This window comes from Amblyomma mixtum, chromosome 6 (assembly GCF_055824585.1).
Source record: "Amblyomma mixtum isolate Tamu chromosome 6, ASM5582458v1, whole genome shotgun sequence".
Classification (NCBI taxonomy): Eukaryota; Metazoa; Arthropoda; class Arachnida; order Ixodida; family Ixodidae; genus Amblyomma; species Amblyomma mixtum.
Window position 1 is genome coordinate 147,250,793 of NC_143017.1, and position 26,421 is coordinate 147,277,213.

The 26,421-nt window shown below is 46.3% G+C and overlaps 1 protein-coding gene across 1 annotated transcript in view; it reads right to left on the reverse strand.

Moving 5' to 3' along the window:
• LOC149340704 (ATP-binding cassette sub-family G member 4-like) overlaps positions 1–26,421 on the reverse strand; it is a 34,564-nt gene that overhangs the window by 4,141 nt on the left and 4,002 nt on the right. Inside the window, exons 2-8 of the mRNA XM_089549535.1 lie at positions 20,706–20,828; positions 18,219–18,336; positions 4,588–4,774; positions 2,909–3,054; positions 2,384–2,507; positions 1,418–1,532; positions 386–522 (exon numbers count right to left, since the gene is read on the reverse strand). Of these exons, the coding sequence (XP_089405661.1) occupies positions 386–522; positions 1,418–1,532; positions 2,384–2,507; positions 2,909–3,054; positions 4,588–4,774; positions 18,219–18,336; positions 20,706–20,828 (950 nt within the window). The remainder of the gene's footprint in view (positions 1–385; positions 523–1,417; positions 1,533–2,383; positions 2,508–2,908; positions 3,055–4,587; positions 4,775–18,218; positions 18,337–20,705; positions 20,829–26,421) is intronic.

Consider the following 26,421-nt stretch of genomic DNA (forward strand, 5'->3'; position numbering starts at 1 on the left):
AACATTAATCACCTGCGCCAAACACAATAATGCAATAGAATTACTAATGCTACAAAGAAAGATTAGCTTACTCCGGAATATCCATTGCCAGCTAATGCACCGCATGAGCCTTGGTTTAAGTCGAAGGAAGAGAGATAAAAACTTTATATTCTTAGATGCTCATTACGTGGGGTTATCATCAGTGCGGCCTGAAACAAATTCTGGGGGCGAGAATTGAAATCATTTCATACGGAAAAGCGGTAATAGTCCTTGTCACACGATATATAAATTTACACTTTATTTCAGGTACGCTAAAGCACGCATATAAGTTTATGTTAACCGCTCCCCTTGCGTATGGTAAGACCCAGCACAGCATCTGAGTGATAAAGCATCTGAAACTACCCACCTCGCTGCTCATGATCATTCCACCGTACTTGGTGTGCACACCTTGGACGGTAGTGCTGCTGTCGGGCTCGGGTAGCTCGAACTCACGGCTCAGCCCCTCGCAGCAGTCGCCGTAGTCTCCAGATGCTACTTCACAAACTGCGCCGTGATCAACGTGAAATCGGGTGAGTATACTCTAGACGCCATGGAATAAAATGAAGCACATTGCCTACAACAGCACGAAACTCACCGAGAAACTGAGGGGCGGCAATGGAACCCTTTTGGGCAGGAAATTGCGCGTGCAATTTCTCAGTCCTATACGTTACCCGCATACACGTGTCAAAAAGGAAGGTTCCAAACCAGACCATGTGGCTTACATCTCGAAAAAAGTGGCAGCTGACAGAGTACTTACAAAAAAATGCCACAAAAATCGCATACAAAATAAGCATAGAAAAAACGCACGCACACGTACTGGTTCCATAATGCATGCGACGGAAAAATATTACTGAGCGTTACGAACCACCGAGAGCCAATAGTTTTTTCGGTAGTTTCGGTAGCGCACTACAAAATTTATGCATCTTAAATTGTATTTTCTCTTCCACAGATAAAATGGACATTTTACATGACTCACGCATAATAAGCAAAAAAACGCTGCCACCCTCTCCTTGCCTTCCTTCCCCCGTGACCATAGGTAATGTGCCAGAGTAACACTTTTTGACGAGCTAGTTGTTTCATGATCTTTGAAAAACGACTGTGTGCTTAACAGACGGAGACAGAATTAGAACATACATGCCAGAACATTGCGCCTTGTGTGTCGTGATTTGTTCTCCCTCTGTCATCGTACATTAAGCGCACATTTGTTTTCCATATTAATGCGCCTTGAATGCTGGATGCATCCGGATTGGAGGCGTCACTCGGCAGCCACGCAGAGACACATGCCGACACCTTTCCCCCCATGGCACTCATATTTCTTACGCAGTAAAAAACGTTCGTCTACCCTGACCCAGCACACGGGAAGATAAACAGATGCAACATAATAAACCTGGTGACTCACTGTAGTCGGCGGGATTGTGGAACTGTGGGCAATGCAGTTGGTGCCTCGAAAGGAATGCTAGGAGGTTGTTGACTTCGCCGTTGTAAATGCAGCGCCCGTTGGAGACCATGTAAAGCTGTGAACAATGAACAACAAGCATAGCGGTTTGTCGCAAAAATCAGTACACATTCGAAATCCTGCTGGATGACACGTTTCGTATTGCTTTCTAAGCAAGATATGAGATATATGACAACTGTTCCTGCATGTCATAAGTATGAAAACATAAGTTTTTCTTTTTTTCCCAGAGATGACACTTCCTGAATCAGCCAGAAACTCAGTGTTTGTAAATTCACGAGATATTGAATTTCATTGCATATTTTCTTAGTACATTAAAATTCGATTTGGTCTCGAAGTGCCGGCGGTGCGACAGAGTTTAAAATTCATAGCACAGTACCAAAGTTGCAAGAGAGCCAAATATAGTGAGGACAGGGCGATTAAATCGCATGACAGCCTTGATATGTCATACAGAACGCATTATAACCACAAGAATATAACATACAATTGCTACACTGTAAATGAAGGCGGACCTCCTAAAGGATAAGTACCTAGATAAACAATCTTTAATTTGTTAAATTGTCACAAGTACCTCAATAAGTTCAAAAGACTACTGTGGGACATAACGAACACATTCCTGTATCATCTCACTATGCCGAAGCGGGAGACCTTGGCATCCCGTACATGGCTTGGTTGCCTATAACATGACAACTAAATTTTGCGGCATTCATGCTGCAAGCAGCAAAATAATTTTCGGTATTCCCGAGTATCATAACGCAGTACTGCCATTTCTTACTCGTAAATTCGGCTGTGTAATGAAGCACCTCTCAAGTGACATTTAGAGTATTCAAGTATGATGCGCGAAATTGCCCCTATGAACAGAGAAGGAGAGAACGCAAAATAGTGGACAAGCGCATCACTATATCATCTCACCATGTGGAAGTGGGAGAAGATCTTTGCGCTGGGCGCGTGTATGGAGCAGATGACCGTGTGCCCCATAGACGCCAGTCGCTTGAGGATCTGTATGCACATTAAGCTGGACACATTGTCCAGGCCACTGCGTATTTCAAAACATGGCATTCATGTTAGATAGCAGGGAAACAGAGTAACCAATGTTAAACTCTGGATTGCAATTTTCGCACGGGCCCTGAGCGTACTGAGGCACCTAATCTACAAACAAGGCAAAGCACAGATGCTCCAGAAAAAGCCTACTGACTTCATTCTCTCCATGGTCCTTCTTTTCCAGGATTGAAGGAAAGCCAGTGCAACATATATTTTTATTTATATTTTTTAACAAAATTAAGTTCATAAGCACAGTTTCATCCTCTCGTATTCATTTGTTTTCGTAATATTAGTTTTCTTCATTGGTACTATTGCCTATTCTTTCCAGCGCTGATATTAATTTTGTCCTCGACCTCATCTGTACCTGGAGACCGGTGCCATACTTTGAGTACCTACCTGGTCGGCTCGTCGAGAAACAGCACAGGCGGGTTGTTTACGAGCTCCTGGGCGATGGCTAGCCGCTTCCGCTGGCCACCCGACAGGTTCTCGGTGCGAGTGTGCCGACACACTTCAAGGCCCCATTCTTGAATCGACTGTTCCACCTGGAATGTGGGGAAGCTTGCGAAAAGCCGTATCTATCCTCTGCGAGCATCAAATCAGTGGAACGTTACGGTCGAGCAGAGGACACTGCTAGGCGCCATAAAAATTAGAAGAATTTCTGGTAGCAGCCTCAGAATTGAAATTGTAAGTCACCATACTGTGTGCACAGTTTACTACTATGATGTTCTTGTGCACAATGCATTACAATGACAGTTCGACGAGTGATTTTCCATACGGCAAAGGTCAGTGCCGCAGGAGTCGGCTTAATGTGCTGTAAAAACTGGAAAAGAATCTCAGTTACTAGACGTCGTCCAAGTTATGAAAACAAGAGGCACCGGAATGCATTCCGATGCGAAGGACGTCGAATACAGACTCGTTTCCGAAAACTGTGCATCTCGGAACACAGAATTCAAACACTTTCTAACCTTCGAGGTTTTGAAGACGGTTCATAAATAATCTCCAATCAGGAACTGGAATAGTAAGTAATCTGTTCAGCTTGCTTCTGAAGCAGTCATTTGAGCCCTCTTATGTTTACGCCTACCGCAGTACACCGCAGTAAACACAAGACGAGAAGCGCTCGTCCTGCATTTCTTCTGCTGTAGTCTTCGCACTTGCGCTGTTTGCCTTTCAATTTGTACTACCAACTCGTCCGTTTAGCTGTTTTGCTACATTGTTGTTGTACTATTGCAGCAGAAATATCATTACGGCTTCAGTGCTACTGTATGCCAAGGTTCAAAAACGGCGCCTCGATAAGCAGTGCTACCGCCTTACTTCTCAGTGCATTCAATCATTGTCCCGAGAGGCGCTATATTTAGTGGTACAAATTGCAGAGACTCCCTGGTGTATAGATAAAAACTTTCTAAAGTTTTAATTCAAATGAGACCTCTATTCCTGACACCTACGACTACAGAGTAAAAACTGTTTTTCTTTACAATTCTATCGCAGCGGCTCGAAATTGTTTTTTGTGGGCAAAAATAGTTCAGATGAAACAAAGAAGCTCTGCTGGTATCGAGGCACGTTGTGTTTACTGACGTTATTCAAATTTAATGCTAGCAAAGTAGAAATTCAGGCATAGGCGAATTCAGTGCTTCCAGTTATTATTTTAATTAGCTATATTTCTGTCTCCTTCCATGCTTCTCTATTGCACCTTGTTACGCTACAATAACTTGCTGCCCTACCGATGTTTCTATTTTTAAGAAAGTTTGTTTGTTTTTAATAAATATAACACTTATCTTCTGGTGGTACGATGACATTCCCGGACAATTTACATTTTAGCACGCTTGGAGCGATGCGCATTGTGACTATGGTACTTAGCGGTCAAATATACTGGCACAAAAAAAAAGGAGTGCAATGCCTGTCATTAGGGGGCAAGGACTTGTCAGGCGTGCATAAAGCATGTTTTATGCATAAATCTTTATGCATAAGGCGTGCATAAAGCGTCGGCAGTCTTGGTACAACACTTACTATTGTAACCTGCTTTGTTTTGCAGTTGTTCTTGCCGAAACAAATACAAAATAAAAGTTTTTTTTGCTCACCTTTTTTGCTTTGTCCTGTGGCTCCATGTTTGGCATGCGCAGCTCGACGCTCATGGAGATGGCCTCGTGGACGGTGAGTGCAGGCAGCAGCCGATCTTCCTGCATGACGTAGCAGCTCTGCTTGTTGAACAGCGCCTGGTCGCGCACGAAGCCGTTGATCTGCACCTCGCCCTTGTAGCCCTTGTCGCTGCGAGGAAATGCCGTGCTTAGATAAGCTGCTGTGCTTGGTTGTGAGCTGCTCTTCTGTAAACATGATTCCTCGGCATGCACTGTTGAATTTGATGGAGTGAAATCAAAGTTTCTTTCACGTAGAAGTCGATGTGTTTTAGAGCTTCTTTTTATTAAGGCGGTAATCTGCATTTAGATCTAACTGAAGTTTCGTCATACTAGCCGCACGCATGGTGGCTTTCCGTTAGCATCAAAGGTCGACCTCGTCTCAATCGGTTCAGACCAATCATACTTCTCTTTGCAGCAGCGCTTTTCCTGAGGCAGAGACTGTGGAAAAAGAATACTGAAGACCTTTCATCATTGGCACAACGTGAGACCCAATCCGGAATCTATAGTTTATAGGCCTCTATAATTTTCTCTTGCGCCTAGGTAGTTTGCGGAGCATCGCGATCATGTGCGGCCGAACCGACAATTTTAGCGACTGTTGCGAAAATGTAAGCACGTTTTATTGTATGGTCCGAGTCGTGTCTAAAAGAAAGTGTGACCTATAGCCACGCCCATTCTGGTTCTAACGACAGCCAAATGACCTTTTCTGTACCACCGCGGTAAGTTTTTAGTTTTTTCTAGAGGACACAAGTCTACATAATACTTTTTCAATTCTTGCGACAGAAAAAAAAATGACGAGCGATTTACTCGGTTAAGCTAATTGCGACATAATTGGTGTAGCTCGATTGCCCTTGTTTAGCTTAGCTGGTTGTTCTTTAGCATTTTGAGCTTGAAAATTCGAGTTGCACCGAAATGTTCTTGCAGTAGTCCCTGCGTTTTCCTCTTCAGATAAGCCGCCCGAGCTCCTCGAGGCGATTCGAGTCGTCCTTCCCCTGTTCGGCGGTCTCTGCAGTCACTTGTACTCGACTCAACTGTACGGTCCTACGGCTACTTCTTCCTTCACCTCTTTTTTCTAGCGTCTCCTTGCGCACGCAATCATGCTTCTCGTTCTTCATCTCTTTCCCCATTCCGTTCAGCAAGGTTATATTGCCTTCGCCGTTCTCCTTCGGCTTGACGCCTCGCTGTATCCACTGGATTGGTTGACTCACATTGGCGCTCTTTTTTTTTTTGCGTTGCTGTTCAGCTCGCTGGGCACGTCGTTCGTTCGGATTCGGAGTATGTCGAAGGACCGGCTTCATCCACGATTTATGGTTTGCTGCCCTGCAAGTTCCTCAGGCTACTTCATAATTCGCCTTTTCTTTAGAGCTGGCATGTGCATGTGCACTCAACCGGTTCTCTCCCTCTCTAGCTTCAGACCCTCTCTCCACTCTGCAGCAGCGAGTGCGTTGTTGGCGTGACGCCCTCTATCTATTGGCTGCAGCTGGCGGGATGCTCCACCGAGCTCACCTGAGGCTTACACATTACGAGTCATGAGTTTTTTTTTTATTTATACATCCCGTGTTAGCGCACTAAAATTTATTTATATCCCGCGGCCAGTCGGTCAGTCTTAAGCTCTGCACCAGCCTGTTTGATTTCTACGCTTGCCTTCCTGGTGCTCGTGACCGTTGAGTGAAGACACTCGTAGTTGTGCTAGCATGGATCAGGCGATTGTTAGCACTGCTCAGCCAGTACAACATAGACATTCTTTTCAGTGGATTCGATTTTGTTTTCTTCATACTTTGCTCCGATTGGTTACTCCTGGCGATGATAGGGGCGTGGCAATGCCCCAGACAATAACGAATAGCGGCTGGCGAACTTTTTGATCGCGTCATGCCTTTCGTAAGAAACTTAGCACAAACTGAAGTTGACCTGCGTCGATAGGTTACCGCACTTTCATGGCATCGAGATTGTTTCACTGACAGCATAGCTTTCACATGCTAAAAAAAAAGGCCAGTTCTTGAAACTCAGGTGTCGTCTTCACCGGCCATTTTGCAAGCGAACTTCAGTGCGTCCGAACTGATTTCTTTTTTTCGCGCGTATGACAGAGGGCAGCCTACATCTCCACCTTATCTGATGTTCGAAAAGTGCTAGCTGCAAACGGGGACTGGACCAGGTGGGAGGGACACACAAACACGCTAGACGAAGGACTTCTGTCAACTGTTTCTCTTTAGAATAGAGCATGAGACAAATGCAAATTTCGACGTCACATCATAAACAGTTGATAGAAGCACTTCATCCAGAGTGTTTGTTCATCCCACCAAATCGTATCCCCGTTTGCAAGCTGGCCTCTCAGGACATTAGATAAGTACCAAGTAGCCAGAATCCCAGAGCTTCTGAGTTTCTTTGGAGCGGCGGGAAAATTTTTAAATTCATTCTCTTCAGCTGGTAGGCAAACGCCAACATGGCCAGAAAGAGCCAAACTATCGTTTTTACTGGGATCAAAAGTTTGGTAGAGTGGTCCTTGGTGTCCCATTAATTACCTATATTATTGCCATTCAGAAAAACAAGTTTTTGTTTTTCAGGAGGGCAACTCTAACTGGTTTAATCTTTGCATTATCGGTGTATGCAAGGCACATTCAGAAATTAGGCTGTGCGCTGCCTATGATAGCGTTTGGCATGATTACGGTCTGTCTAGTGCCTTGAACATCCACTCGCGCGCGAAGCGTGTGGGGGTCGATTCCCAGTGCCGCTGGATGCCCGCTGGATTTCCGGGTAAAAGCGTTCCCCCTACCTACCGCTTAGATTGATGTGCTGAAAAATGCTTGTGAAAAGAATCTCACTTAATCGTTGTGTGTGTGTGTGTGTGTGAGTGTGTGCGCGCGTGTGTGTGTGTGTGTGAGTGTGTGCGCGCGTGTGTGTGTGTAGTTGTGTGTGTGGTTGCGTGTGAGATTGCGTGTGTGTGTGTGTGTGTGTGTGTGTGTGTGCGTGTGTGTGTGTGTGGTTGTGTGTGTGGTTGCGTGTGCGGTTGCGTGTGTGGTTGCGTGTGTGTGTGCGTGTGTGCGCGTGCGTGCGTGCGTGCGCGTGCGTGCGCGTGCGTGCGTGCGTGTGTGTGTGTGTGTGTGTGTGTGTGTGTGTGTGTGTGTGTGTGTGTGTGTGTGTGTGTGTGTGTGTGTGTGTGTGTGTGTGTGTGTGTGTGTGTGTGTGTGTGTGTCGGGTAGCGCATTTGGAACCACACACACACGCGTATGCGTGTGCGTGTGCGTACACAGACGTATGCGCTGCGCTACCCGACTAAGGGTAGCGCAGAATGCTGCATACTTACTGGTACAAAATGCTTGGCATTGAAAAAAACTTTCCTGTAGGCCGTTCCGACCGGCCCTCTATACGACGCCTGGCGTTCAGGAGCACACTGCGCTCTACCGTAGCGTGTGTTTCCCAAGCCGCTCTATTATACTATCTACTTTCTCGCGGATTAATCTGATGAGCAAAGGGCCCCCGGCGCACACCTGCGTGCCGTGAAAACGCGCGTGCCTAAGTCTCGAAGCCCAGCACGGACTCACGTTAACCTTGAGAGAGACGAGGTCACGGACAACACTCGCCCAAAGGAACGAAGGCCAGACACGCGCGGCGAGAGTATGACCATGAGTCACCACCGGCGCCGACGCTCCGCACAAAGACCGAAGGAACGTGAGACAGCGGGATGAAGGAACAACAAATTATCTAAAACGACAACATTAAAAAAAGCAGACGCGTCTTGACGCTCCTTGAGCCTCCTCGCCAAGAGAGAGGCATACATTATATCGCGCCCACCTTCTGCCAGCCGTTTCGTTTCTTCGAAACGACAGTGTCAGCTCAAGGAGACGTTGTAGCCGCGCAATCCAGGTCGCTGAAAAGAACTTTCGGACCTTCTCCGCTGCCGTGGCCCGTAGGGAATGATAGCGGCACCGGCACTGGACTTTTTACGCTGCCTCGTGGAGGCCCGGTCGCGCGTGAATGTCCCACAGTTAAGGCCCTTCTGGGAGCACTGTTCGCGCGTCATAACGGTCAACATCTGTTTGCTGAGGTGACAGGGTGACTTAGCGAAAATACTGTGAGCTGGCATCGCACTGTGGTTGGTCAACATACATGGTCTGTTCTGAAAGTAGTAGGACTCATTTTCTTAAACAAAATTTATTCAAGAGAATAGTACAAACGATTAAAATTTTTCAAGGTAGTACCCTACCGCACCAACACGCTGCTGCCAATGAGTTTCACTGTTTTCGTACGACTCCAGGAACGCCTGGACCGGATTGCTGTTTAACTCCCTCGTCACGGCCTGTTGAACCACCTCTACCGATCCGTGTTGTTTCCGCTTGAGCGTCGATTTTATTCTGGGGAATAGAAAAAACTCTGGCGGGGCCAAGTCGAGACTGTAGGGGGTCTGAGGCAGCGTTGCCGCCTTGTGCTGGGCGAAAAATTGGGGTCCTCATTCACATGATGAAGAAGATCCACCGGTTGGCATTTTCTTCCTCTGACAACACTCCCCGCACCAACTTCGCGCATGCTTTCCTCATGGATAAGTTTTCTGACAGGATCTCAAAACCTTGGGTTTGAGGAATGCTCAAGTCATCAGCAATCATTCTGATACTCATTCTACGAACACTGTTAAGTAAATGTTTCACTCGCTACACATTTTCGTTGGTCTTGCTGGTCGAAGGGCGTCTGGAGTGGTCGTCTTCCTCCACTCTTTCGTTAACTTCTCGGAATAGCTTTTGCCACTCAAAAAACATCTGATCTACCCATAGAAGCCTCACCGTAGGCCTCCTTAATCATGTTGTGAGTCTCTTTGCCCATTTTACCAAGATTTACTCAAAATTTGATCGCGTATCCCTGATCCAGTAAACGCTCGATGATTCTGCGTGACGAGACGTTTCGACAGGGGTTCACAGTACAAGCGACCTCCTCTCTTCAACGGCCGAGAGCCGACTGCCGATTTTCCCCAGCATTCCCAATATCCCCCTTCAACGATCCTGCACGCGCAGATCACCTCTCGTCAGCCCGTTCGCCCAGGAAAAAATCAGTCCTACTACTTTCAGAACAGACCCTGTATATAATCTCATTCTTTACGTCCGTGCTTTACGTTGACTCTAATCCACCCTAAAATCGAATACGCCGGCGCCAAAGAGAACTCTGTTCAAACTTACGTGATCACTAACATCGAATCCTTTGATAACCATGCTGTTCGATTTATCTTTTCAGACTACTCGCTTTTCACAGGTGTCTTCATCCTCATAACACTGACTACGCCCCCTGCAGGACAAAAACCTCTCGCATAGCCCTATATTTACACTTATCTTGCGCCTGCTGTGGCCACCTTATCCCCTCAATGTTCATAAAGTCATTCTCCCATCGAACTTTCTGACGCCCATTGCTACGCTTATTTTCTCTTGGAATTAAGTCCGTTAACCTTAACTACCATCAGTTATCTTTCCTTTGCATTACACACCCCACTAAAGCACATTTCTTCCTCTTGATTTTGACTAGGATGTCATTACCTCGCGTTTGTTCCCTGACCTACTGCTCCCTTCCTTTCTCTTAACGTACATCTATCATTTTCTTTTCCATAGCTCGCTGCGTTGTCTTCAATTTAAGTTGAACCCTTTCCGTTAGCCTACAGGTTTCTGCCCCATCGGTGAGTACCGGTAAGATACAGGTGCTTTTTACTTTTCTCTCGAGGGATATTAGTAAACTGCCGTGTATGATTTGAGAGTACCGGCAAAATGCGCTTTGTTCCGTTCTTATTTTCTTATTCTCCTATTTATTTGACTGTCGTGGTCAGGATTTGCGGTCAGTGCCTTCCCCATGTAGACGTGATCCCTTACAACTTCCAGCGCCTCGCTACCGATCGTAAACTGCTGCTCCCTTTCCAGACTGTTGAACGATGCTTTAGTTTGCTGCATATTATTTTTATGCCCACTATTCTGCTTTTCCTGTCTAAGTCACTAATAATGCTTTTCAGTCCGTACCCTGAGTGGCTTGGCAAGGTAGTTCCACCAGCGAATCGCAGATTACTACGGTATTCTTCATTAACTCTTAGTCCTAACTGTTTGCAATCAAGGGCTGCGAGTGTCTCCTCTAAACAGGCAGTGAATGGAGGCATCGTGTATCCCTGCCCGAATCCCTTCCTTATTGGAATTTTATTGCTTACTTTATGGAGAACTACGGTGGCTGTGCAGTCGTTTCAGATATCCGGCAGTATTTATGCCTGAGTGTCATCTGCACTATGATTCCGCAATACCTGCATGACTGCTGAAGTTTCGACGGCGTCATATGCTTTCTCGTACTCTATGAAGGCTATACACAGAGGTTGCTTATATTCTCCGGATTTTTCTTTCACCTGATCGATAGTGTGAATATGGGCTATTGTAGATTACTTTCTAAAAAAACTGACCTGATCATTTGGTCGATTTAAGTCTAAGGTTGCCCTGACTGCATTAGCGATTAACTTTGTAAATACCTCGCACGCAACGGACAGTAAGCTGAACAGTATGCAATTTTTAAAGTCTTGGACATTCTATTTGTTACAGATTAAAATGATGCTAGTGTCCCTCGAAAACCGAGGTAGGCTCGAGGTCACAAGGCATTGCGTTTTTCTGGCACAATCTGCCCACCATCCTTCAACAGATCTGCTGTTACCTGATACTAACCAGCTGTTTTCCCGTTTCGCATTGTTCCTAAGGCTTTCTTTACTTCCTATTGCTTCATTGGCGGAATTTTCAATTCCTGTGAACTATTTTCCCTCCCATTAGCTTCTGTACTATAATGGTTACTGTATACACTTGTGTTGAACACTTCTGTTACTTTATCCATCTTATTAATATTCCTAATGGCGTTGTTCTTGTTGGCTCTGAACGCATACATCTTATTTTGCGTAAACCTAGTTTCCTCTTGACCGGTTTAGGCTACCTCCGTTCTTTAGAGCAAGATTCTGTCTATCGAGTTACAGACTCCCATGGTTTGGCGTTTCTTAAACAGATTTTTCATCTCTTGAGATAGTTTGCCGGTATCCTGTCGAACTCTCCTACCGCCTACTTTTACTGCGGACTCCATAATGATAGCTGCTACATTACCGTTCATTGCTTGAATATTAATGCCGTTCTCTGATCACAAGCATATCAGCATTAAAAAAAAAACGAACTGACGACATATTTACGTAACCGCAAATATCCTCACCCAACGTTTTTCCACAAGCTTTATCATCAACCATCCCTCGCGACGTTGTTCCTCAGTCATCTCTTGTCATCTTTCCACGACGGGATCATTCTTCCGACGTTAAACGCGCAAAGTGCCACTCATGGTCTGATGCCAACTAATTCATTGCTCGTACCATCATTCAGTGGAATAGTTGAACGGTAGAATCGAACATGGCTATTGTAAGTGACATTTAACAAAAATAAGATTTCGTTCGCTAGGAACGGAAATGTGCCGTGATATTTTGACCGGGTCTAATGTCTAATGTTAGCGATGCATCTATCTTGCACAAAACTTTCCCCTCCCTTGTTCATTTTGTGATCGCCAAGGACCATCTACCACACCCTCTCTCTACCAAAAACTGAAGAAGGCTTTTTAGAAAGGTTTTCTTGAGTACGAGCACGTGTACAGGTGTTTTTTTCTCTCCAATGTAATCTGAAGTGTTCAGTGCACAGGCCTTTTTATCAGGGTTTTCTTGCTCCACGTGTTTTTTATTGCATTTGTTAGGTTTTTATGCAATATCGCTTTGTTATCATCCTGTTGGATTCCAATAAGTCATGTTTCTTTAGCCCTGTACACCACGTGTCATGCTTTTTAATGTTCTTCCACCGCTTTTATCGTTTTTAGCTACGTAGTGTTTTAAGTCTTTGTGTCTTTTATCGCTTTTATGACCCTTTACATCATTCTGGCGTTCAGCTGATAGGTGGTGTGATGGTGTGCCTATATATTACGTGTTTCTTTCAATAAAGAATCAGTTGTCAGTAGCGCGTTGTCCTTTCCACCTTTCTTGTGATCGTCTTGTGTTTTGCGCTAACTTTTTGTCGTGTCCGGTCGCTGTGTTGAATGCAGCGAAAGACGCACACGGTACTTTAAGACTTCGTTTATTTAAAGCCGATGAGGGTGCGACCAGCGTCGACCGAGGCAGGAGCCGAACTGGCCGCCCGAAGAAAGGAGGGAGCGGAGAAGCGTCCACGGGAGGGAGTGGCTTCCCAAAACAGGAGGAGGATGCGGGGGCGCACCATGGGGGGGCATCTGGCGACAGCGTGCGACGAGGGGCAAGTGGTCGTTAGGAGGAGGATGCGAGTGGTCGTTAGGAGGAGGATGCGAGTGGTCGTTAGGAGGAGGATGCGAGTGGTCGTTAGGAGGAGGATGCGGGGGCGCACACACACAAAAGCAATAAGGGGACACAACACTTCCTTCCCCCTTAGAAAGTTGCCTGGTATCGTGCAGGGGGTCGGCGCTCACGCGTGGAGGCGCGCTGGCTTTGTGCGCTCGGGGGAGAAACACTTGTAGGCTGGCTGTTGTTCGCTGTGTCTCCTAGGTCTGTCCTGGGCGAAGTCTCTTCTTCCGGGAAGAGGTGCCAGGCTATGTGGGAAGATGGTGCACGTGTTCTCTCCGCTGGCGGACAGCTCTCAGACGGCGTCGTAAATCTACGCAGCTGGTTGAGATGTCGGCGTGCTACTGTGCCATGTATGTTGACGAGCCAAGAGCGCAGGCCTATGCGTCTGACAATTGTAGCTTCCTCCCAGCGTGGCTTTTTCAGAAACTGTCGGGCGAGGACGCGCTGCCCCTCATTAAGCGTGCCGCAGCGCGGAATTGCTTTTTCTTCCCGGAACGTCTCTGCCTTTGGCTCGGGGAGGATGGCTGTGAGCTGGGTTCGCATTTCACGCTCAAACATCATTTTCGAGGGGGTCTCGCCTGTTGTGCTCTGAACCGTCGTGTGCTGCTTGAAGAGAAAGCGCGCAAGGCGGCGCTGCAGCGAGCCTGTCTGATCTCTTTCAAGGGCGCGTTTTAGCTCGGCTACGTAGCGCTCGGCTTGTCCGTTTGTCGCTGGGTGGTAGGGGGCCGATGTAACTGATGAGATCCCGTTGTCGCGATAAAACTTGAGGATCTCCGCAGACACAAACGGTGTTCCGTTGTCCGACAATACCTTGCGCGGCAGGCCGAACGTTGCAAATAGTGATCGGAGGTTGTCAATGACTGCTGCCGAAGTCGTCTGTCCCATTTGCCTTATCTCAAGCCACTTTGTGTAGGCATCTACGACCACAAGGAAAGTGCAGCCCTCAATTGGTCCTGCAAAATCAATGTGCAGTGTGTGCCATGGTGTGTCTGGCTTTTCCCATTCTGGGACAGGAGCTTTCGGCGGGGCGCTCCGGCTGCTCTGGCAAGGCTTGCATTCTCGCACCACTGTTTCGATGTCGTTGTCAATGCCAGGCCACCACATGTAGCTTCTGGCACACTTTTTCATTGCAACGATGCCCCGATGTCCGGCGTGGATGAGAGACATAGCTTGTGCGCGTAGTTCTCTCGGCATCACAACTCGGGACCCAAATATGATGCAGCCGCGATGGGTGCTCAACTCTGTAGCTCGCCTGCGGTAAGCGTCGAAGTTGTCCCCTTTGAGTTTATGCACGTTGCCTTGTTGAACAGCTGTGTAAACTAGCCTGAGAGCTGCGCACTTCTGCGTAGATGCTGCAACTGTGCCTGCTGTAAGCGGAGGTTCTGGCAGTGCTTCGAACATCAGAACGTCTCCTGGTGGAAATGGTTCGTCAACAGTTGCGTCTAGTGGCAGACGGCTTAGCGCATCGGCGTTTTGATGTTTACTCCCATTGCGGTAGACCAGAGCGTAGTCGTACGCTGAGAGTTTGATGCACCAACGTGTCATTCGCGGAGACAAAGTTGGTGGCATAGGCCTTTGTGGTCCCAGAATGCCCAATAGCGGTCGGTGATCGGTTATAAAGGTCACCTTCCGGCCGGCAATGTACTGGTGAAAATGTGTCGCCGCGTAGACGATGGCTAGCCCTTCTTTGTCAAGTTGCGCGTAGTTGCGTTCTGCTTGCGACAACGTACGTGAGGCGAAGGCGATGGGAGCTTCCCTTCCTTGCTCGTCAGTTTGCGATAGAACCGCGCCGACTCCGTACGGTGATGCGTCGCAAGCCAAAAGCAGAGGCTTCCTTTCGTCGTAGTAGCGGAGGACTGTACATCTTCGAATCAGGTCTTTTAGGGCATCGAATGACTGCTGATGGCGTGGCGACCATGTCCATGTCACATCTTTCCGAAGGAGTTGGTATAAGTCGTTGGCCACGGTAGCTCTTTGTTCCAAGAACCGGTCGTAGAACGTCAAGAGTCCGAGAAAAGCCTGTAGCTCCTGCTTGTTTGTTGGAGCTCGTGCTTCTGTGATCGCTCGCACTTTGTCCTCGGTAGGGTGAATGCCTTCCGCATCAATTCGGTGTCCCAGAAATTGCACCTCTGGCACCGCAAAACAGCACTTCGATTTGCTTATGCACAAATTAGCGTTTGCTAGCCTTTCGAGAACGAGCTCTAGGCGCACTGCATGCTCTTCAGTGGAAGTGCCACTGATGATGACATCGTCAAGGTAGACACAAACTCCTGGGATGCCCTGAAGCACTGTCTCCATGAATTTTTGAAATATGGCCGGGGCTGCAGCTACGCCAAAAGGCAGTCGCTTGACTTTGTACAAGCCTTTCAGTGTGTTAATTGCCAATAATTCAGCAGTTGACTCGCTCACCTTCAGCTGCTGATACGCCTGGGTGAGGTCCAATGTGCTGAAGACTCTTGCGCCACGTAGTACACTGAATACTTCTTCAGGTGTCGGTAGCGGGTAAGAGGACGCTTTAGTCGCAAGATTGACGGTGCTCCGGTAGTCTCCGCAGAGGCGTATGGTTCCGTTCTTCTTGCGAACTACGACAAGTGGTGTGGCCCATTCTGAATGCTGCGTCGGCTCGATGACACCTTGCTGCTCCAGTTTGTCCAACTCTTTTTCAACTGAATCTCGGAGAGCAAACGGCACCGGCCTGGCCTTCAGAAATTTGGGTTGCGCGTTGTCCAACAACTCCAGTGTGACCGGGGGCCCTTCGTTTCCTGGAATCTCTTCCGAGAATACTCTTTCGTATTTCTCTTGCAGTTGCTCAACCATGTTCTGGCTCGGCGTCTGGTGTATGCCGCATATCATCACGCCTAGTGGAGAAAACCAGTTTCTCCCTAGAAGGCTTGATCCTGTGCCCTTCACAACAAGCAGAGGCAGCGTATGGGTCTGGCCGTTGTAGTTAACCTGCACGTTGGCAGAGCCCAATAGTGGCAGATTCTGTCCTGACCACGTTCGCAGGTGCGTGTCGTCTTGTTGCAGGGCGGGTGCGTCAGATGGCCATGAAGTTCGGAACGTGTCCTCACTGATCAGAGTACAGGCTGCGCCGGAGTCCACCTCGAACTTAATCAGCTGGTGATGTACGCTTACTTCTGTAAAAATCTTCGGTCGCGTGCCGAGATTCATGGTGTTCAGGTCGTACAACACAGATGGTGTTGCTGATGTTGTTCCATGGAGATCAGATAGCGGCGTATTCTCTGAGGCGTTGACGCTGTGATTAGGCTGGGAAGGTGACTTTATCTTGGCAAGTCTCCGTTTCGTAATGCATGCTCTTTCGATATGCCCTCGCTTGTGGCAAAAATTACACGTGGCTGACTGGAATCGCCATCCCTGGGGGTTGTGTTGGTCGTCACACCGCCAGCAGCGTTGTGCCTTTTTGACCGATTTTACAACAACAGAAGGCTTGCGCACCTGGTTGCTTGTCTGGTGTACCGGCTCGGTGTTCCGGCGAATCCCTCTCTGCTGGTGACCGGCGCTCTCCGCTCGAACGGCGATGTCGTAAGCTTTGCTGAATGTGAGGTCCTTCTCAGCGAACAGGCGCTGCTGCAGTGACTCGTCACTCAGTCCGCACACAAATCTGTCGCGTAACATCACGTCCAAGGGAAGCATGGTGGTGTTAGCAGAAGAAGCTGCGTCTCCCTCCTGCCCGGTAGCTGTTGTCGACAGCGTTCCAAAATTGCAGTCGGCAGCGAGCTTCTTGAGCGCGGCTACGTAGGCGCTCACAGTTTCTCCTCCCAGTTGATCTCGTCGTTGGAAGCGAGCCCGGCTGTAGACCTCGGATGGCCTTGGGTCGTAGTGCTTTTGCAGCGCTTTTACGATGTCGTCGTAAGACACTGCCGCTGGTGTGCTTGGCTGAATAAGGGCGCAGACAGTATCGTAGGTCTGCTCCCCGCACAGCGTCAGCAGGTTGGCCCTCTTCAAGGCTGGGTCTGTGATGTTGTTAGCTTCAAAGTAGAACTGAAGGCGTCCAACCCACGATGACCACGATGAGCCGTTGAACTCTGGTATCTGATTGGGAAACCCTCGCGTAGCCATGGCTTGTCAATAGCGTTGCGTAGCGCGGGTCGAATCCACTTTCTCGTCGCCACTGTCGTGTCCGGTCGCTGTGTTGAATGCAGCGAAAGACGCACACGGTACTTTAAGACTTCGTTTATTTAAAGCCGATGAGGGTGCGACCAGCGTCGACCGAGGCAGGAGCCGAACTGGCCGCCCGAAGAAAGGAGGGAGCGGAGAAGCGTCCACGGGAGGGAGTGGCTTCCCAAAACAGGAGGAGGATGCGGGGGCGCACCATGGGGGGGCATCTGGCGACAGCGTGCGACGAGGGGCAAGTGGTCGTTAGGAGGAGGATGCGAGTGGTCGTTAGGAGGAGGATGCGAGTGGTCGTTAGGAGGAGGATGCGGGGGCGCACACACACAAAAGCAATAAGGGGACACAACACTTTTGTACGAAGAACTATGCAACGACTAGCCCAGCAACAAGTGTTACTTGAGTCTAATGTCATGTTTTAATTATTCATAGGTATTTTTTATGCTTGATCGTGTTCATCACAAAATGCATCCCGTGCATTGATATGATTTTATCCGACCCTCCCTCCCCCCTCCCTTATATGATACTTTCCCCCCGAAGGCCTGTACGGGTTACATGAAAAAAATAAATATTTAAATGATGTGTCCATGTTTCCATGCAAGGTAACCAAATAACAGACTAATGTTTGCTCAAAATTGATTTGTGTTTCAGTGATGCTACTTTTATAAGGATGCCATATTATTGTGTGCAATAGTATCACATAACGCAGAAATTTGTATTGCCTTGAACATTAATTTTTGTATTACTTCACCGCTCGACGTCACTGCCAAACGCAATATCACACTCCCTCTAGCACTGGGTCTGAGCCTTTGACCGAACGTGAAGTCAGAAGTCGCCTCAGTCACTGACGAAGGGCGGGTCACACAAGAGCGGGACAGAGCAATAGGGTCATTATAATACTTCGCCCAACAATGCGTGTTCTCGCCATTTGGAATAAGATAAAATTGCCCGTATTCTCACCGCAACCATCCTTAATAGCGCGTGCCCATCTGGAACACATTTTCTTTAACCAGCATACCATTGGGGGAGCTTTCTATTTACGACCTATTACTCCAAGACTCTAAAGTACTTGCGTTTAAAGCACCCGTAACAACGTGAGACTGAGAACTGTACTTACTAGAAGCCTGTGAGCAAGTTGAGCAGCGTCGTCTTGCCGGCTCCGGAAGGACCCATGACGGCCGTCAGCGTCCCTGAGCGAGCTTCACCGCTCATATTTTCGACGAGGTTTCGACTGGCTGGTGAGCGAGGAACAATAAGCGAAAACAAATTATTCGCAAGTTCCACCCTCTCTTGTGTGCTGTGCCATTGCGGTTGATCTATGTGTTCCATGAATGGTGCATGGAATAAAAGGACCTCAGGTCGATACTCTGAACAAAACTCGAAGAGTGTCGGAAGTTTAGCATTCTGGATGTGTTTTAACACAACATGTAAATTAGTGCGACTTATTGTTACTAAGAGGATTCTGGTGTGGGCTAGTTGGTTCATGCTTAATAAACAGATTCACAACAGCGCTACGGAACAAGGACAGAAGGAACACGAAAAACACAGGACGGGCGCTGACTACCAACTCTTTATTGCGTGAAAAACCAGCACAGATTTATACTATTTCCTGGACCACGTGATGCACTGTCAGCCACGGGACACAGCGAAGGAACGCTTCACACGTTTGGGGAGTCATCACACAGCTCGACAGGACTCATAAAACGTGCATGCACTATCAAAAAATATAGCATTACCAAGCTAATGATAAAGGGACTAACAGATACAAAGATGTGCATGGACCAGCTACAGCCAATGACAACTGCAGCTCAGATAGGCAAGAAAATGAGTACTTCAAAGCAAAGCGGAATCTTTGGGCTACGTAAACAACATTCAAGAGAGCGAGAAGGCGTAAAAGCATGAGACAAGCATGAGCAAAATGGCGATGAAAAAAGTAAAAGTTGCTAGGCAATAGGCACAGTCAGCAGGCTAAAAGCGAAAACAAGAAACCGACACCAACAAATAACACGGTAAAAGTAACAATCGTTAAAAAGGAAACTAAAAGAAAGAACAAAAACTTGAACCACCACCGTCCAAGCAATGAAGACGGTAAAACAACCAAAAGTCTATAAAAGACAGAGGAGCAAAGTTCCGCATAAGGTCAACAAACAAAACAACGCAAAATAAAACACTATAAGGTGAGATGCAGGAAAAACCGTTTGTCAGGATGTCTAGCAGTTTGTCAGGACGCTGCTTCAATGACAGAGAAAGCGAACACTTCCTGAACGTAAAAAACAAGTCTGGGAGCCACATGGCACTACATTGTAACCAACCCCGTCACGATTGTCGACCTATGTTTTCAGACACCAAGTTTCTGGCGACCGCAAGGAGTAGAATAGAAAGGGAGATTATTGAAGGTTTTTTGATTGAAAAGGCTGGGGACGAGTGCATCAGCAGCTCATCTGTCTGTTTACAGGAGAAAGAAAGGTCCTTTCTTGAACGGACGCGATTCTTGCGTTTTAACTGCTAGACATCCTGACAAACGGTTTTTCCTGCATCTCACCTTATAGTGTTTTATTTTGCGTTGTTTTGTTTGTTGACCTTATGCGGAACTTTGCTCCTCTGTCTTTTAAAGACTTTTAGTTGTTTTACCGTCTTCATTGCTTGGACGGTGGTGGTTCAAGTTTTTGTTCTTTCTTTTAGTTTCCTTTTTAACGATTGTTACTTTTACCGTGTTATTTGTTGGTGTCGGTTTCTTGTTTTCGCTTTTAGCCTGCTGACTGTGCCTATTGCCTAGCAACTTTTATTTTTTTCATCGCCATTTTGCTCATGCTTGTCTCATGCTTTTACGCCTTCTCGCTCTCTTGAATGTTGTTTACGTAGCCCAAAGATTCCGCTTTGCTTTGAAGTACTCATTTTCTTGCCTATCTGAGCTGCAGTTGTCATTGGCTGTAGCTGGTCCATGCACATCTTTGTATCTGTTAGTCCCTTTATCATTAGCTTGGTAATGCTATATTTTTTGATAGTGCATGCACGTTTTATGAGTTCTGTCGAGCTGTGTGATGACTCCCCAAACGTGTGAAGCGTTCCTTCGCTGTGTCCCGTGGCTGACAGTGCATCACGTGGTCCAGGAAATAGTATAAATCTGTGCTGGTTTTTCACGCAATAAAGAGTTGGTAGTCAGCGCCCGTCCTGTGTTTTTCGTGTTCCTTCTGTCCTTGTTCCGTAGCGCTGTTGTGAATCTGTTTATTGTTACTCAGGGGCAGTTGTCTTCATTGAATGATTACACAACTTCTGTTCGAAGGATTTCGGTTTTCTTCGAAAATCTGCATGTCGTAGTAACGGTTCTATATTGTTCCGTACAGCATACGGAATGTATTCATCGGATTCGTGCAGGTTGCAGAAGTGTATAATTCTTTTATCTTCATTGAATTCGTTAATATTGCTATCACTTTCGCGTAGCGGGCAACAGTTACCTGTAAACCTGGACATTTCAAGGAAATCTGAATGTTCGAAGGCACATGAGGGGTCTGGTAAAAAGAACGCCAGCTTATCGCCCATCCAGTGTATGTGGACATGCGCAAGAAGTGACCCCTAAACTTAGAGCACATTCATTTGCACGCACCTTTACCGCTTTTGATCGTGTAGGTCAGGTTCCTCCAACTCAGGTCGATGTTCTCAAAGTTCCTGAACCCATTGTGGCGTCCATTGCCGTTTACCTCAGCCTTGGCCGTGAACTCAGCTCCCACTGCGCATGATGCAAATAACCGGCGATTGTTTATAAGACCAAAACACTACTGAAGGAAAATGCTCAAGCTTATCAAGTTGTTAGAGCAACTGCGCAAAATGCAGCAGCCTGTTCGCGGTAAGTTCGCCAATTGGAATTGACGTCACCGGAGCATTGCGCGCAGATGTCTTCATTCAGTCTTTGGAGGAGAGTCACAGAGCCAGGGGAATTCGCTTGACTAGAACACAAAGGCAAGCCTCGACTCAGACAGCAAAAGGGAATTTGGGCGGGGTAAATGGTGCGTGGTGTTAAGCGAAGAAAATAGCGCTAATGACAGGGACGTAACAACACTACTCAGGCACTGAACTAACAACTGAGGGGTTTTTTTTGTCACCCAGAGAGGGAATGTATAGAGCTAATATTAATTTAATAACAAGCATGAACGGTATTTGAAGGCGGCATAATGCGAGTGCGAGCGATGTCAAACTGACATCTGTTTTTGTGCAACATGATGGGCGAGCATGTCTACTTTCTTTTTGTTGACCAATGCAAGTTTTAACTTCGTTCGCACACACATTCTGCTTTGTTAAAACTGCCATTCATGGCTTTTATTAAATTTCTAGTAGCTCGGTCCGGGCTCTTTGTTTTGTTCATGTTGCCTACATGTGTATATTCCCGCTTTGACAAAAATCTCATATTTATGTTCTTGTCGCACCCTTGTTATTAGAGCTGCTTCTCTCCCTTGGACACCATGACTCAAGGAGGGACAGGAGTTGTAATTATAATCTGTAGGAAAGACTAAAGAGAAAAATTACACTGCGCTCACTTCTGAATTTACTTCCACTGAATTTACTGAATGCGTTCACCAAATCAAACCTTTAAACTCCGTACAAAAGTTTACAAAACCCTTTTGGAAATTCAATATGTACTTCCAATTACCACTTCTTTTCTTTTGCCCAACCAGCAGATTATTAAACTTTATATTAGATTTTTCAACAGGTGGGCAATTTGTGGCACAACTAGCCGCTTTGCAGAGAAATAATTAAACCGCAGTGATCTTTAAGCAATGTTCTCTAAGCACTAGTGGCTGCATCGAAGAGTGTCGCAGTCTTTGGAATGCTCTTTTGAATCGGGGGTGACAGCCGCAAACATCAGTCAGTATAATCTCACATAGCCTAATTCAAAGCAACTAGCAGCCCCATCTAATCCCTTTGCCTTCACTCTCACTATTGTTTCTATAGAAACGCATCCAAAGCCCATACGAATCTCCGAGATGCAACCATAGAAACTTGTGGAAGTTATTGCCAGTCATTTTCTCAGGCAAGTTTTGTGCATCAGATATTAACATTATTGTTGTTTTATTTCTAGTTTTTTAACTAAAGGTTATGACCAGCAACGCGTAAAACTAACCTTGGTTGGGCCTCTAATTCTCAGGTAATGAGAAATTAAGCCTACAAACTTCCAGCATTTTGTCTCCACTGGCTCCTGCATTACACAAATGTGAACAAAAACTGCCATGCTTATTAAGGAGGTATGATTACTGCAAATGAAATTTAAGCGGCAAACAACGATGAAACATTAAATCACAAGCAAAATTTAAACCATTCTATATCCTCCCGATTTAGCAGTATGCATTCCCGAATTTATTTGACGTGGACATAGAAATTTCTGCCGTTTTTTTTCAAGCGAGGTCGGGTTTTGCAATGAATCACCTTACAGCAGGTACTCTTGCAATGCCAGTTGCCGTTACTTCGACTCTACGTCGATAAATACGTTCTAAACCACCGTTTAAGCAACTATGTGAGAATTTATCCACTTAATTTTTTATTTATGAATCTTTATATTCACCGTCCTATTGTGTGCCATTCCAACTCCGGTACAAGGGCAGGAAAAAAGGAAGCACAACCTAAATGCACACGTAAAATTTCTTTTCTTTAGCATAAACAAAAACTACTTTTTAAAGTTTGCATCGCACATGATTCAGCGATCACAACAGCATTAAGCTTATGTCTCCTAAAGCGGCGCCCAAGAGTCATGACTTGAGTGAAACAAAACACGGATGTTTGTTCTGTCAGTTATCCGCTTTGCGATGGTTGTTTACATGCAACTTCGCCTATTTCGCCACTCACGCTGCTTGTGACGCATCGCTCTTCCCAAGCCTGGCGCGCCCAAGTCCTTGACTGCCGGGGACAACTTTGACGTGCACGTCGCAACGACCTCACAATCCTTCCGTACTCCGTACTGAAACATTACCGACGCAACCCATTTGCGATAATGGTTTTCCGCGTGGCAGAAAAGGGTAGCTGGTTTTTTTTTTTTTCAATGCATCTCTCTCGTTTTTTTTTTACTTATTTTTCGCTCCTTTTCGCACGAAAGCTTGCTTTTCTGATCGCTTAAGGACAGTTTTCTTGGCGCTACGTTTGCCGCAAGAGAACCGAGAGCTGTAGATAAGAGTTTTTGAATAGGCGGCCGCGAAGTAGGAAATGGCGCTACCCTTACTGTTCAAGAGTTAATACCTATAAACACTGAAGTCTTGAAGATAGGTTTGTTGCCTGGCATTAACTCGGGATCCTCTCTTACATTAGGTTTAAACATGCAAAGCGTGCGAAACAGCAACAGTGAAACGCCCTGAAGGAGGTATATGCATCTTTAGTATTCTAGAAAAATAACTCTTTGATATTATAATAACTTCGCATAAAATTCTTGGTGAATGAATAGTGGCCATAAAACACGCATTGGACCGTCTACAGTACCGGTTCCAGCGTTACCGTTTCTATTGGTGCTTTCTTTCTTTCATTTATTTTCCTTTTTTTCCCGGTCTTGTTTCTGCGTATTTAATAGCAGCATGCGTATGAAGCTGCCGCTACTTAGGCAAAAGAGCAGTGCGCACTGTACGCAAAAGTAAAAACAAGAAGTCTTTTAGCCTGCGCTTGAAAGAGACATACAATAGAAAACAAACTCGAGAGGCCTAGATCTTGATCTATGAGGAGAGCGCCTAACAAAAGATAGAAAGGAGAAAAAAAACCTTGGGGAAAGCTTAAAGTAACGGTGCGAAAGTTGTATTTTTTCGCACGTGTCTGAAGCACACACTACATTGGTATTCTGGCTGAAAAAATTGCTACCTTGCGCCGCTACGGGTTCAAAACAAAAAGTGAACGCCCCAGTCTTCGCCACACGGTCTTACGTCTGCGTACACCGGTGCATAAGCGTGACAGGAATATTTCCGCGAGGCAATTATCGCCCCCTAAAGGAACCCATTAGCTTCTTCGTGAGTATGCTAAGTTAACAAGTGCGTCCTTCGCAGGAATATGGAATGGCAGCAAGTGCTTGTATTACCGGTCACTGACATATCCGATGGCTTGATTATTCACTAAGAAGGGTGTTTGTGAAAGCGTCATCAGTAAGAGAGAGCGGTGGCTCTAAGCCTTAATTAAACGGTAATTTCAGACTCCTCTATGCCACATCACTGATGGAGATTCATTATGCTAACAACTACTTTCGGCCATTACTCGACGACTGTAATATATATATATATATATATATATATATATATATCAAAAGTGATTTCTTGGCAGCTGATTAATCAGTAACAGGTAAAGTAACCAGAAATTGTAAAACATAACAGAATTCATTTTCAACATTTCGGCTGGAGGGCCAGCCTTTTTCGAGAGCTGCTAACACTCGAAAAGGCTGGCCCTCCAGCCGAAACGTCGTGAATTGAATCCTGTTATGTTTTTCAATTTCTGGTGAACCACACAAAGTAAGCAACACAGGGGATTTTTTAATATGGTTATCTGTTTTGTGGGGTTGATCAATCGAGAATATTGCTGAATAAGTTCTAGCTTAATGATAATTGATTAGAAAAGCAGAAGAAAAAAAAGAACCACATACCGTCGGTGGGAACCGAACCCACGACTTCCGCATTACGCGTCCTGTGCTCTACCAACTGAGCTACGGCGACGGCTCCCAGATCTGCTTTCGGGGGTATTTACGTTTACAAGTGATATATATATACGCACTTCATCTTATCTTCATCTTCAAAACTCCGTGCAGCGTGGGGACAGGTAAAAATACACGTCAGACAATTATTTTGCGTCGCGGCTACGGTTCTCGCCCTACACGATAGCGCTAGCAAGTCGTGAACAGTAGTTAAGTTAAGCAGCTTTCATAAATTCTCCTCCAGCACTGCTGGAGCTGGATTTTCCTTCACAGCAACGTTTCGTGGTTTAAACGACACGGAATACAAATGTGAGCGCTTATTGACTGTCGTCCATTTCGCGCTTATTCTCGCTATCGCCACCTCCCTCGCAATCGTTATCTTCCATTGATGCTGCAGCTAAATAACATTGTGACTAAAAGTGAGTATGTTACGAGTGATGAAGCAGCTAATATCAGGGCGCCGGGAGTAGTAATGATGCCGCCCTGCAGGTGCGACTGGCTGAGCATTAATTATGTCGGCAGTTGCTCCAATCGTGATTGGTAGTATAAACAAGAACATGCCTTTATCACTGTCGCTGAAGAGCTGCTTTCGATATCCTGATCATAGCTTCACCCCCCCTTTAGTTGTCTGAATCGTGGAGGTTCCACCTAGCCACACGAAGACAAGGTAGCGACGAACAATAGGCCCCTATAGCGCGCCATTGATACGCGTTATGTAGGCTTTTGGTAGCTGACGTGGCCGAAGCCGCCTCTCGGGAATAGCTTCTGTATTCATGCTTACTTGCTACTCACGAATATACGCACTCCTTTCACTTGTTCGAATAGTACCATGGCCAAAAAAAAATTGATCGGCTCAAGGTTTGTCTGAAAATCTAAAGGCGCTAAGAATTTTGACTCTCGGCTTGAGTAGCGGTGCGTGGCGTTGTCATGTAGTCACCGGTGACGGTTTCAGATTTTTTTTGGCCGGGATTCCACCAGAACCGAGGGGTTCTGCGAAAGCTCGCCTGGAACGTCTGGTTCACAAACATGTGGGCATTCCATGTTTGAAACGCAATCACCTAGAACGTACCCGCTCTGTATCATTAAGCCCCTCCGCTGAGTCACGTACAAAATGGCCCTCGTAATACCGGACTCTGTTTCATTCAATTAGGACACATGATTCACAAAAACTGAATTGGGTTTTCGTTTTCGTTTCATTTATGCCATTCCATATGGCCTTCCATATAATGACGTTATTTTCCCATCATGCCCAAGGTCGAAAACTTAACTGTTATCATGCCGGCTAAAATTGCTGTGCCAGGGATACAAGCGACAGCATTTCGATGGAAAATTTTTGACTACATTGCGCACTTCTGGCACACAGCACAAACAAGACCGCAGTTTCAAGACAGATAGAATGCAAGCTATAGAGCAGGATTGCTAGCAATAAAAGTTGGAAAGGCAAGTAATTTTCTTCAGAAGCGTATTCCTACGTCTCTTCCTACGGTCATATCCTATGAAGTTCGCTACTTGAACTGGTGCAAAGTGCATGCAAAAGGAAACAAGTTGGTGAGATTTTAGTCCCTGTTCTTGTTAGGACCACAGGTTTTAAATTTGCTACAGAAAGTGTGGCAGTGAGTACCAAGAAAAAATTCGAAACAGTGAACGTTAAACAAGCTCCGTGATAGCCGCTTGT